Source organism: Heteronotia binoei, chromosome 3 (assembly GCF_032191835.1).
Source record: "Heteronotia binoei isolate CCM8104 ecotype False Entrance Well chromosome 3, APGP_CSIRO_Hbin_v1, whole genome shotgun sequence".
In the NCBI taxonomy this organism is placed as follows: domain Eukaryota; kingdom Metazoa; phylum Chordata; class Lepidosauria; order Squamata; family Gekkonidae; genus Heteronotia; species Heteronotia binoei.
Window position 1 is genome coordinate 139294614 of NC_083225.1, and position 12077 is coordinate 139306690.

The 12077-nt window shown below is 42.5% G+C and overlaps 1 protein-coding gene across 1 annotated transcript in view; it reads right to left on the bottom strand.

Moving 5' to 3' along the window:
* The window catches only part of CD200 (CD200 molecule), a 54062-nt gene that overhangs the window by 18577 nt on the left and 23408 nt on the right, over positions 1-12077 (bottom strand). Inside the window, exons 6-7 of the mRNA XM_060235289.1 lie at positions 5331-5412; positions 2950-3285 (exon numbers count right to left, since the gene is read on the bottom strand). Coding sequence (XP_060091272.1) covers positions 2950-3285; positions 5331-5412 — 418 coding nt within the window. The remainder of the gene's footprint in view (positions 1-2949; positions 3286-5330; positions 5413-12077) is intronic.

The following is a 12077-nucleotide window of genomic DNA, read 5'->3' on the forward strand; positions in this document are numbered from 1 at the left end:
CACCCTGCAAACATCTAAATTAAAAGAAGACGAGGAGAAGGAGTCAGTTGTTATACCCCACTGTTGTCTACTTTATTTATTTATTTTTGTTAATTTGTATTCCACCCTTTCCTGCTAGCAGGCTCAGGGAGGATCACAACAGGAGTTAAAACAATTAAAAACTACAAGCTAAAACCATAAAATACAATAAAACAGATAACACATATATCAATGGTGGTGGTTCCCACTGGGCACATTCTATATATCTGCAGTACTTGTATTCCTTTCCCCTCCCACAACAGGTACTTTGCAGGGTAGGTGGGGCTGAGAGAGTTCTGAGAGAACTGTGACTGGCCCAAGATAACACAGTTGGCTTCATGTGGAGAAATGGGGAATCAAACCCAGTTCTCCAGATTGTTTATTAACTGCTACACCACTCTGGCTCTCATTAGAACTGAAAATAAATACAAATAAGAAAGATTTGTTCAGGATAAGAGCACAGTAAATAGGGAGTCTCTTTTTCCAGCTGACGACTGATAAAATGGGAAATGCTGCAGCCAGAACCTAAACACAAATTATATGTTTATATGTTGAAGCCAGTTAACAAGTTCAGTTCAACGTTATAAGTTATCATCAACAAAGCACTTAATAGTTTTGGACTCAAATACTTGCAGGACTGTGTCTCCTGCTATTTTATTTATTTTTTATTATTTTATTACTTTACATTTATATCCCGCCCTCTCCGCAAGCGGACTCAGGGCGGCTTACAGTATCATAAAAACAATCAATTCCATAAAACATATAAAACCATAATACATTTATCAGGTTAAAAACTATTACGCTATCTCAATCTAGTCTGGCGGTATTGGGTTCTGACTATGACCGCCAGCTTCTGTAGGATGTCCGGTGGCAGCCCATTTTCAGTCAACCAGAAAAGCCTGCCTAAACAGTTCGGTCTTACAGGCCCTGCGGAACGCCGACAAATCCCGCAGGGCCCTTATAGCTTCTGGGAGGGTGTTCCAGAGTTCTGGTGCTGCCACTGAGAAGGCCCTAGATCTTGTTGCGGATAGCCTGGCTTCTTTTGGGCCAGGGGCAGACAGCAGATTTTTTGTCCCTGATCGCAGTGCTCTCTGGGGGATATATGGGGAAAGGCGGTCCCGTAGATAGGCAGGTCCCTGACCATAAAGGGCTTTAAAGGTTAATACCAACACCTTGAAGCGAACTCGGAACACAACAGGCAACCAGTGCAGCTCTCTCAGCACTGGCCGAATGTGCTCCCGTCGTGGTAGCCCCATTAACAGCCGTGCCGCAGCGTTCTGCACTAGTTGTAGTCTCCGGGTTAGCGTCAGGGGTAGCCCCATGTAGAGAGCATTACAGTGATCTATTCTTGAGGTGACCGTAGCATGGATTACCGTCGCTAGGTCGCTGCGGTCCAGGTAAGGGGCCAGCTGCCGTGCTTGCCGAAGATGGAAAAAGGCAGATCTAACAGTGGCTGCCACCTGAGCCTCCATTGTAAGGGAGGACTCGAGGAGCACGCCTAAGCTCTTGACCTTGGGGACCGGTATTAGTGGCACCCCGTCAAGGGCCGGCAGCTGGATCTCTCTCCCCGGACCGCCCCGACCCAGGTAGAAAACCTCCGTCTTCGTCGGATTCAGTTTCAGCCGACTCAGTCTGAGCCAGGAGGCCACGGCTTGTAATGCCAGGTCTAGATTTTCCGGGGTACAGTCAGACTGGCCACCCATCATTAGGTAGAGCTGGGTGTCATCCGCATATTGATGGCAACCCAGTCCATACCTCCTGACTATCTGGGCAAGGGGGCGCATATAGATATTAAATAACATCGGGGATAGGACCGCTCCCTGCGGCACCCCGCAACTAAGGGGGTGCCTCTGGGATGCTTCCTCCCCTATCACCACCCTTTGTCCCCGATCTTGGAGAAAGGAAGTCAGCCACTGCAAGGCAGATCCCTGTATCCCCACATCGACTTCCATATTCCTTGGCAATATACTCATTTGTATGTGTATTATTCTTACTCAACGCTGCAAATGAGTTTCCCTCATCTAAGGAAAGCTTTCTGAAGATCCCACCCTGCAAATGAGTAAGGTTGACAGCTGCCAGTTCATGTACATTCTCTTTGGTGGATACCACCTTTTGGAATTGCCTGCCCCAAGGGAGCAAGAAAGTGCCCAGATTTCTTTCAGAAAAGTTCAGAAAGGTGATTTTTATAAAGGGATTAGAATTGTAATATAAGACAAGAGTGTAATCTACTGCAATGTTTATTGTTTGTATCATCTTACTTTAAGTGCGTTGTCTTCTAGCTTTGGAACCCACTTACACATTATGGTATGCCATGCCTTAAACATGTTTTTCTTTTTGCCGTGCATCTGCTTTCTTTCCAGTTCCTTAACTGGAACTAAATTAAATGCTGGTCCTACAGTATTTTTTATTGAATTGATTTATTCAGTCTCTAAACCACCCTCCCCCAGATGTTGGATGTTACACATTGTGTGATGGACTTCTTGTTTACGTTTTGTAACTTGCATTGAGTCTCAGTGAGAAAGGCAGGCTATAAAAGAAGTAAAGAAGGAAAAAAACAACACAGCTCACCATCCCCTACCTGTCATTCAATTACTGTGGCTACTTGTATATTTTTTAACCAGACAGTCCTTTTTTGAATCACCTGTTGTGTGTGCTGTTTATGAATGCTATATGACCCTCTAAATCCAACTTTTAACCTAGAAGAGCAGAAGGCTGGAATGGCTCATAGTTGTCACGGTACCTCAAAATGTAAAAGGATTTTGCTACCTCTCCAGCCCTCAAACCATTTTTGGCTGCCCAGAAGGGTTGACACTTCACAGAGATTCTGGCAACCATACCAGCTGGGAATAACAGGTGACGCTGAGAAAATATTAATAAAGAGGAATAACAGATACACTTTCCCTTTGTAGGGCTATTTTAATGCAGACTCACCATATACAAGAAGACAGGTTTTGTTTGAGATGGGTCCTGTGGGAAATATATTAAATACACATTCATAGCAGCTACTTTCTGAGATGCTAGCATTCCAAAAGGTGATGGCAGTATCATTGAGCGCTGAACTCATGAAGCTGAGTCGACTTCCATATTCCTTGGCAATATACTCATTTGTATGTGTATTATTCTTACTCAACGCTGCAATATTTACAGAGCTCCCATTAGTTTGTTTCTTCCATGAAGCATGAACTAGTTCAAGAGACCCTGTTAGGATACATCTCAAGGTCACATTGCCACCCAGCTCTACTTCTTTATCCTCTGTCACAATGGCACCTGGGGGAAGCACAAAATAATTTATGAGGAGTAATTGTCTACCTCCCTGCCTCATGCTTGCAGATCACTTGATCAGTTCCTTTTCTCTGATCCTCTTCAAAAGAAAACATACACCTCAGCCCAGCAGTGGAAGTTAGGAAGATTTAAAAGGTGTGTGGTTCCTTTAAATGTGATGGCCAGAACTCCCTTTGGAGTTTAATTATGCTTGTCACAGCCTTGCTTCTGGCTCCGCCCCCAAAGTCTCCTGGCTCCACACCCAAAGTTCCCAGATATTTCTTGAATTGGACTTGGCAACCCTAACACACACACACACAATGCAAACACACCTCTCCCCCCCCCCAAAAAAAACAAGAAATTTGGGAGTGGAGGAATGATTGCACAATTATCACAGCTAATCAGGAGACCTTGGGAGGGCCTGTGTTGTATGATCCTTGTCAAGGGCAGCAATATATAATTAAAACCACAGTTGTAATCAATGTATTTCATTCAGATAATATATAAATCTGAGAAATAGCCCCAGTAGAAAACCTCAGCATAGCAGCATGGCCACTAGAACCCTCAGAAGGCCAGACAGAGAGGCACTTGCAGGGCAGTGTGGCCACTCCTCCGCACTCAACGTAGACTGAGACTGCGCAATGTGCTTCATATCCAGGGCTTTTTTGAGCAGGAACACACAGGAACGCAGTTCCTGCTGGCTCGGTGTCAGGGTGTGTGGCTTAATATGCAAATGAGTTCCTGCTGGGCTTTTTCTGCAAAAAGCTCTATGCATAACAATGGTGCTGTCAGAGGGAGTGGCCTAATATGCAAATGAGTCCCTGCTGGGCTTTTTCTATCAAAAAGCCCTGTTCATATCACTATTTTCATGAGGTCCGGCCACTGTCAATTCTTCAGGGGGCTCCTGGCAACGAAAAGACCACAAGTATTGCTGTATTTTCTTTTCTTCCTGCTATTGTCTGACTAATAAAGCCTTCAGCTCTCACCCCACTTGTGTGCCTATTGCTCCTGAATTATTTGAAGGGCAAAAGAACCACTGCCATTTGGTAATATAACCTGTGACTTGCACCTAGCCTTTGAAAAGAGCATGTTAAGAGCTCCTGACTGTTGAGTCCACAGATGCTTGTCTCAGCTATCTAAGTACAATTAGCATTCAGAAGAAAGGTGCTTTGAAGTTACCTTCATCCTCTACCCATCTGAGTGCATTGGGCTTGCCCCAGACAGAGTCTGTTCTTCTTATTCTCTTCTTTCCAGTTCTTGCTTTTGCTACATGTTCTCTCACCAGGATTTCTCTATGCTGCATAAACTGCTTCTGCTTTTATATTGTGAACACTGTGCAGGTTCTGCCCAACTTTGGGATCCCTTATCTGACCTCCCACAATCATCACTGCCATCTGCAGCAGAGCCCTAATTTCCTCTGCTATACAATCCAAAGGTCTGCTTATACAAACAGAAGGCACTTCTGTTCTTGTAAGAGGTGGGCTCTGCAATTTCCATTTTTTTTTTTTAGATAATGCTTCCTGCACCACTTTCTGTGCTTTCCCTGATGGTTCCCAGAGAAGCTGTGGGAGACACTGAGGGAAAGATCCATTTCCTCAGCAATGCTTCCACCAGCCTTGAAAATGTGAGGGAGAGATCCTTTTCTCAAGTAGAGATTTATTCATGGTTCTTTGTATTCTCCTGTTCCCACAGTTGGTCTCTCATTCCCCAGGAATATGTGGAACCCAATTCCACAGACTATTGTTGCTTGTCCAGGTCTCCCAGTATGTCAATCTAGTCTTTCAGACACTTTCTTCTATGATCAGTTCTTTATATATGATTCTTTATATGATTGTGGCAAAGAACTGGAATAGGATAGATGAAATGAAAGCTTTTATTGAAAACATACTTCTTGAGAGAGTTATAGGGATGGCATATTCACATCTGTGTTTGGTACTTTCACAAAAGGAGAACCAATTGATGCTCATATATGTTGAATGTTGTGTGCTAGTGGAGATTAACTGCTATTAATTAAACATTTCCTCAGAATTCATTGATCATATTAGACTTACCGTGTATCCTGCAAAGCATTATAGAGATGATGGCCAGGGTCAAGCCCTGGAAAGTCCATTGAAAACAAAGACCCTCCTTTACCTAGGATCAGAAGGGGAAAAAGTGCATTTTGAATGCATGATATATCTGTTGCCAATTGCACTGCTCTGCTATCTGGGATTTGGGTAGGGTTAGGTCCCTTCAGCCACCAACAGGAGATTCATGGAAATTTAGGAATAAGGGCCTCAGCAGGATACAATGCCATAGAGTCCATCCTCCAAAGCATCTATTTTATTCAGGGAAAATTATCTCTGTAGTCTGGAGATAAACTGTAATTCCAGGGGATCCCCCAGTTCCAACAGGAGGCTGGCATCCCTAGCTTTGGGGGTAGCCCAAATATGTAATATAGAAAGTGGAATCTGTAAGAATTTCATTACAGTTTATTAAAATATGTGTAACCCTCCTTTTCTTTATGGCTCAACATGGCTTACCAAAGATCTTCAGAATTGGTCAGAGTAAAACAGAAAACATCTCTTCACACCTTTCCAAGTCTGACTATGAATGGATAAAGGCTCAAAATGTGTCCAGTTCATAATCTTTCACTGTAATCTGAGCAGAGCACTTTTCCATCAGTAGATCTTTTTCAGTGTGGATCAATAATTTGAAGCAAATCCAGTAAGGTCAATAGGAAAGAGCATTGGACAGTGTTGTGCTGATTTTCTTTTCTTTTCATTTTAAGACTTCATTCCACAAGATTTTATTTCTTTAGAAAGCACAAAAATATATACAGGATTCCATGTGTCTTTCCAAGTTTTCTGACTGCCTTGGATCAACTGACAAGATATCTCTATTTGTAATCCACAGTGTGCCACCATTGTTAAAGGCATACTGATATCATGGAGAGGATTTACATACCTATGCAAGGAGGAAGATGTTGACAGATTTACAAGGGGCAGAGCAAAGGTATTTTGGAAGAACACAAACTATTTTCAGATTTCAGATTTAAAAATCCCTGATTATGCTATATCCAACCTTGAACTGAGTTAGGAGAAGTTATCCAGCACAATTTTCCTACTGGTTATGGTTTATAATGATTCCCCCTCCTCCCATTTTAGTGCTTTGATAAAACATATATTTATGTATTTAAAAATATTTGTATCCTGACTTAGATGCACAGCTAACAATAGAACAAATTGCAAGGACACAAAAACGAAACACATGCCGAAAAGCTCCCCCTCTACCAAGTGCCCTCTAATATAAACCAGCACATTTTCCTCAATGCAGCCATGGAAGCACCCTTAGCACCCATGCTGGTAGGCAAAGAACTGGATCTACCACAAAGAAGGTCCCTGACTTAGCTGTTTCTGTATAGTCTTAAGAGAGGGTACTTGCAAGGAGAAGGCTGTTTAAGGTAACAGACTGACATATGGAATATATTGGGGAATGCAGTTCAGTTGTTAATGTCACCGCAGTCTTTGATTTGTAGCATTCTTAAAGGGATGGTTTCTGAATACGTGCATGCCCCATTTGTATACCATGCCCTATAGGCTTGTGGGAAAAGCCAACATGATTGATCAAAGCATACTCCCCCCCATGTGACATGGGCTCTGACTGAATAGCCCAGGCTAGTCTGATTTCATCAGATCTCAGAAGCTAAGCAGGGTCAGCCTCGGTCAGTGTTAAATATTGGGTCTGATGGAAAGAACAAGGGGTGCGGTCACACGTCACATTAAAAGCGGGTGTGTAGTGCTCAAATTTGAACCGCTGAATATTAATTCGATACAGGGCCGATCAGATGAGCATCCAAGAATGCGACTCATCCTGTTGTTGAGCGATCAGACATCCAATACTATCATGCTCTTTTCTTGGCGCATGCTTGATCAGATGGTGATTCCTGGGGAGGGGGGGTGTCCATTGAACATGCGTCCAACTGTTTGGAGGTGGGAAATAAAATGTTGCTTCAGAGGCTGGGGCGGGGGGAGGGAGGAAAGTTTCTGGAATTAACGTTGCCAATTCAAACCAGGGAACTGCCAGGAACTACTTTCCTAGAAATTGGCAGTGACAATGATATCTGGAAATCCTCCACATTGAAAAAAAAAGATTTTTTTCCCCTGTTCTGAATAGTGAGATAACATCCCCCCCCCTCAAATCCTGTGTTGATCGGAGAAGCAGAAGCGTCACCTCAAATTCCTGGATGATCTGGCATTGCGCATGTCTGCTGGGGCTTTTTTTTTTTTTTAAAGGTGGGAGGGGCGGTAAACATTCCAAGGGGCGGTATTGGGCATGAGCTGTCCAAACAGAAAAAAAAGATTGTGTGCCACTTCTGTAAAAAAGGGCCGGACTTTCTGCGCTATCAGATTAACGCGGCATTGATCCGCAGCAAGCCAGGATGACCCCAGATGACGCTTGATTGCCAGATGTGGATGTCTGGATGAACATATTTAATCCGTCAGCGAGACGGAGCTGTGTCGCCACTAATGGTACGTCTGAATGCACCCAAGGACTCCAGGGGTGAGATCACAACTCAAATTAAAAGCGTGTGTGTAGCGCTCAAATTTGAGCAGCTGAATATTGATTCGATGCAGGGCCATTCAGATGAGCATCCAAGAATGCGACTCATTCTGTTGTTGAGTGTTCAGACACCCAATATTATCACGCTCTTTTCTTGGAGCATGCGTGATCAGGTGGTGATTTCTGGGAGGGGGGGGGGGGTCCATTGAACATGCGCCCAACTGTTTGGAGGTGGGAAATTAAACGTTACTTCAGGGGGGGGGGAAGTTTCCAGAAATCCTCCACATTGAAAAAAAGAGACTTTTCCCTGTTCTAAATAGTGGGATAACGTTCCCCCCCCCTCCGATCCTGTGTTGATTGGAGAAGCAGAAGTGTCACCTCAGATTCCCGGATGATCTGGCAATGCGCATGTCTGCTGGGGCTTTTTTTTTTTTTTTTTTAAAGGAAAAAGCCGATCTTGTGCAGCTTTTTTGAAAAAGGACCGGACTTTATGTGCTGTCAAATTAATGCGCCATAGATGTGTGGCAAGCCGGGATGACACTGGAATACGCTCGATTGCCAGATGTGGATGTCTGAACGAACACATTTAATCCGTCAGCGTATCGCCACTAATGGTACGTCTGGCTGCACCCCAAGAGTAGTGATCAGCATCTTTTACTAGTGATTCAGCAAACTGTTTACAGCAAACTGTTTACAAGCATGGAAAACAGCAAACTGTTTACAAGCATGGAAAACAGCAAACTGTTTACAAGCATGGAAAAACCCCAGGCCCAGACCTGGTTATATACAGTGAAGCGCAACCCCGCTGTAGACCCATAGGTGCATTCAACTTTATAGGTAGTCCATGGCAGCCTGGCCAACTGAACTTTATAGGTAGTCCATGGCAGCCTGGCCAACTGAACTTTATAGGTAGTCCATGGCAGCCTGGCCAACTGAACTGCAGCTGTTTCAATCCTACCTGTCTATTTACAGGGCTGAAGCTCACATAGTTCTCAAGTAAACATGCCCAGAGATAACAGTCAGTATTTGGATGGGAGACCACCAAAGAATACTAGAACATCTGTTGCATTGAAAACCCTTCAGGGTTGCCATAAGTTGGCTGCAACAGGACAGTAAAAAAGTGAATATCCCATCAGCAGATCAAAAGACAATCTATGGATTTGTATGGCATAAGAGAAGAGGTGTCAATACTTGTTCTGGCTGTGGAGAGGAGGGTTTTTTAAAAAAATTCTTTATTAATTTTTGGAAATTCAATAGTAAAATAAGAGGTAAAATACAACAATTGTATCTATAGCAAAAATAAAAGGGAATGAAGTAACAATAATATATGCAGGGACAAAATCACCAGGTAAGTACAAAAATAATAAAAGGGACTTTTGCCATATAGGACATGATAAATGTATGTTAAAAGATCCAGGATCTCAGTCCTCCATTGCATCTGGTCTCCTACTTTAACCCCTCTTGAATTCCTAGTATGATGACTGTGTTTGAGACCATAAACTCAATGGAAGTCTTTTTCTGGTCTGACTAATCTAGGTTGAGCCACAATGCCATCACTGAGTTCCAGAAAGCCCTGGGGCTGAGCACTAGAAAGCCCCTGTCTGAAAATAAGCACAATGATTTGGAAACAGATTTATCATAGAAAGACAATGAAGAAAAGGCGGAGACTTCAGCTACAGAATCAGTGAAGGAAGCATCTGGGATAAGAATAACAAGGAACAACAGAACAGTATAATACGTCTCAGAAGGAAATGGGCACAGAGATGCTGGAAACATCTGCCATAAAGCTTGTGAGCATTTCTAAGTGCCATAGTGAAAGAAGCATTCTTCTAGAATCCCACATCAAAAAATACATACAGGCAGCAAAAAGTATGCTTGTTTGTTTGTTTGGAAGAATGCACACTAAAGCAAAATATCTTTCTACAATCTTGAACCCCTCGCCTGGGAAGTCTGCTGCTGTACATGTGTATGATGAATACATGGAGAGTCTATTGCCTCAAGTAGTAACTTGTGGAAGTGAATGAGCTGTCACAGCTTAATCATCACATATGTGATTTTTATATCAACTGTTATCAGTTTGAATATAATGTCACACAATCCATTTATTCAATGGAATTGTCTGCATAATAGTTCTTGTTATTCTTATCCCAGATGCTTCCTTCACTGATTCTGTAGCTGAAGTCTCCACCTTTTCCCAGCAGAGGGAAAAATGCTAATGATGATGATGATGTAGTTGTCTGCCCCGCCCCCCCCCCCCCCCGCTGTATCTTCCTAGGTTGATTGCTGAGTCATTTATTTGCCTAGGGAAAGTGGATACTGAAATCTGGCATGCACGAGTATGTGTGTTGAAATTAATTCCATAGGTAATAAATCAGCTCCATTTATTTAAATGGAATAATGCATTTAGGATTCTTTATTTATTTTACAAAATTTCTGTCCTACCTTTCTGCCCTGTAAGGGCTACCCAGATGGCTAACAAATTGTGTAAGGACAAACAAAACAAATTACATTCTCTTCTCCTGTGTTTTCCAGATCTCCTCACAAAATGTAACAAAGTGGATCATGCACATTATAGTCAAATATACAATCTAAATGAGAATATTTTAGCTTGCTAAATATTTGTTAGAGAATCAGTTCTTTTTATAAATATGAAATATAAAATTGCTGTTCTTTGGATGATAGTTACCAGGCTCCAGGTGTGGCCTGGAGATTGGCCAGAATTAGAACTGATCTTCAGATTACAGAGATCAGTTCCCCTGGATAAAATGGCAGCTTTGGAGGGTATGTTCTAGAGAACTCCACTGAACCCTATCCCCCAATCCCCCAATCCCCCAATCCAATCTTTCCAGCCCAACATTTCCCAACCCGAAGTTGGCAACCCTTCTAGATAAAGCAGAATCTTCTGGCACCTTAAACTTTAATGTGTTTTTTCCTGCATAAACTTTTACGGACATGGCATCTGAATATGTGACCTCTTGTTCATGAAACGTTATGCTGGAATAAAATCTTGTTAGTATTTAAAATGCCTTTATATACCAGCTTATTTTTGCTTTATCAGATCAGATTAATACAGCAATTCTTTTTTTCTTTGAATGTGTCTAGGGTTGCCAAGGGTTTATGTTCTAAATGCAATGATATGAAAAATGTATGTAATATATGAGAAGTATGACATGCTCTTTTGCTATGTTCTATAAATATAATAGAATTTGGTTTGCAAAGGGTTTAAGTGGTCTTTAAAACTTTTTCATCAGCAATCTGTGTTGTTCAATCCCCAGTTGGGGGCAGGGGATCCCCCAGTTTGGAGGCTCTCCCCCACTTCAGGGTCATCAGAAAGTGGGGGGGAGAGGGAAATGTCTGCTAGGCACTCATTGTTCTCTATGGAGACCAATTTCCATAGGGTATGATGGAGAATTGATCTGCGGGTATCTAAAGCTCTGTGGGAGGGGGGGCCTGTTTTTGAGGTAGATAGCATCCAGTGCCTCTCCTCAAAACACCATCCAAGTTTCAAAAAGATTGGACTGGGGATCCAATTTTATGAGCCCCTAAAGAAGGTGCCCCTATCCTTCATTATTTCCTATGGAAGGAAGGCAATGAAAAGGTGTGCAGTCCCTTGAAATGTGATGGCCAGAATTCCCTTTGGAGTTCACTTATGCTTGTTGCAACCTTGTTAATGGCTTCACCCCTAATGTCTCCTGTCTCTGCCCCAAAGTCCCCAGATATTTCTTGGATTGGACCTGGCAGCCCTAAATGTGTCAGTAGTCTTCAGCTGATGAGATGGATCCCAAAACTTGGTCATGGTACAACCTGAAGCAGAGCCCAGACTATATTATTCTGTTCCTCCATTTCTTTAGTCTTTGGGGATTTTTAAGAGAAGAAAAATGAAGTGGAAAAATGCATACACTGGACAGTAAGGTAGACCACTGAGGCAAGGGAACACAAGAGAAGATATGGAAATAAATATCTTAAAAAAATTGTTTCATTTTAATTTCTGCTTTTACTTAGACTCTTTTTTGTTTTGTTTCTGAAAAGGGGGGGGGAACAGCTCTTTCCCTTCTCCTCATAAATCAGTTATCTGAACCTGCCTTTGGAGAATGGAATTATCCCTTGCACTGAAGCCATTACAGTACTGGTTAGTTACCCCAACACATTTTAACTACTAGTTCTGTAGATAGCAATGATACCAATTAAAAAGCAATAATAGGCTAGAATTTACTCCTACATTTCTCAAATAAAATTAGTGGAAATTCCAGTTCACA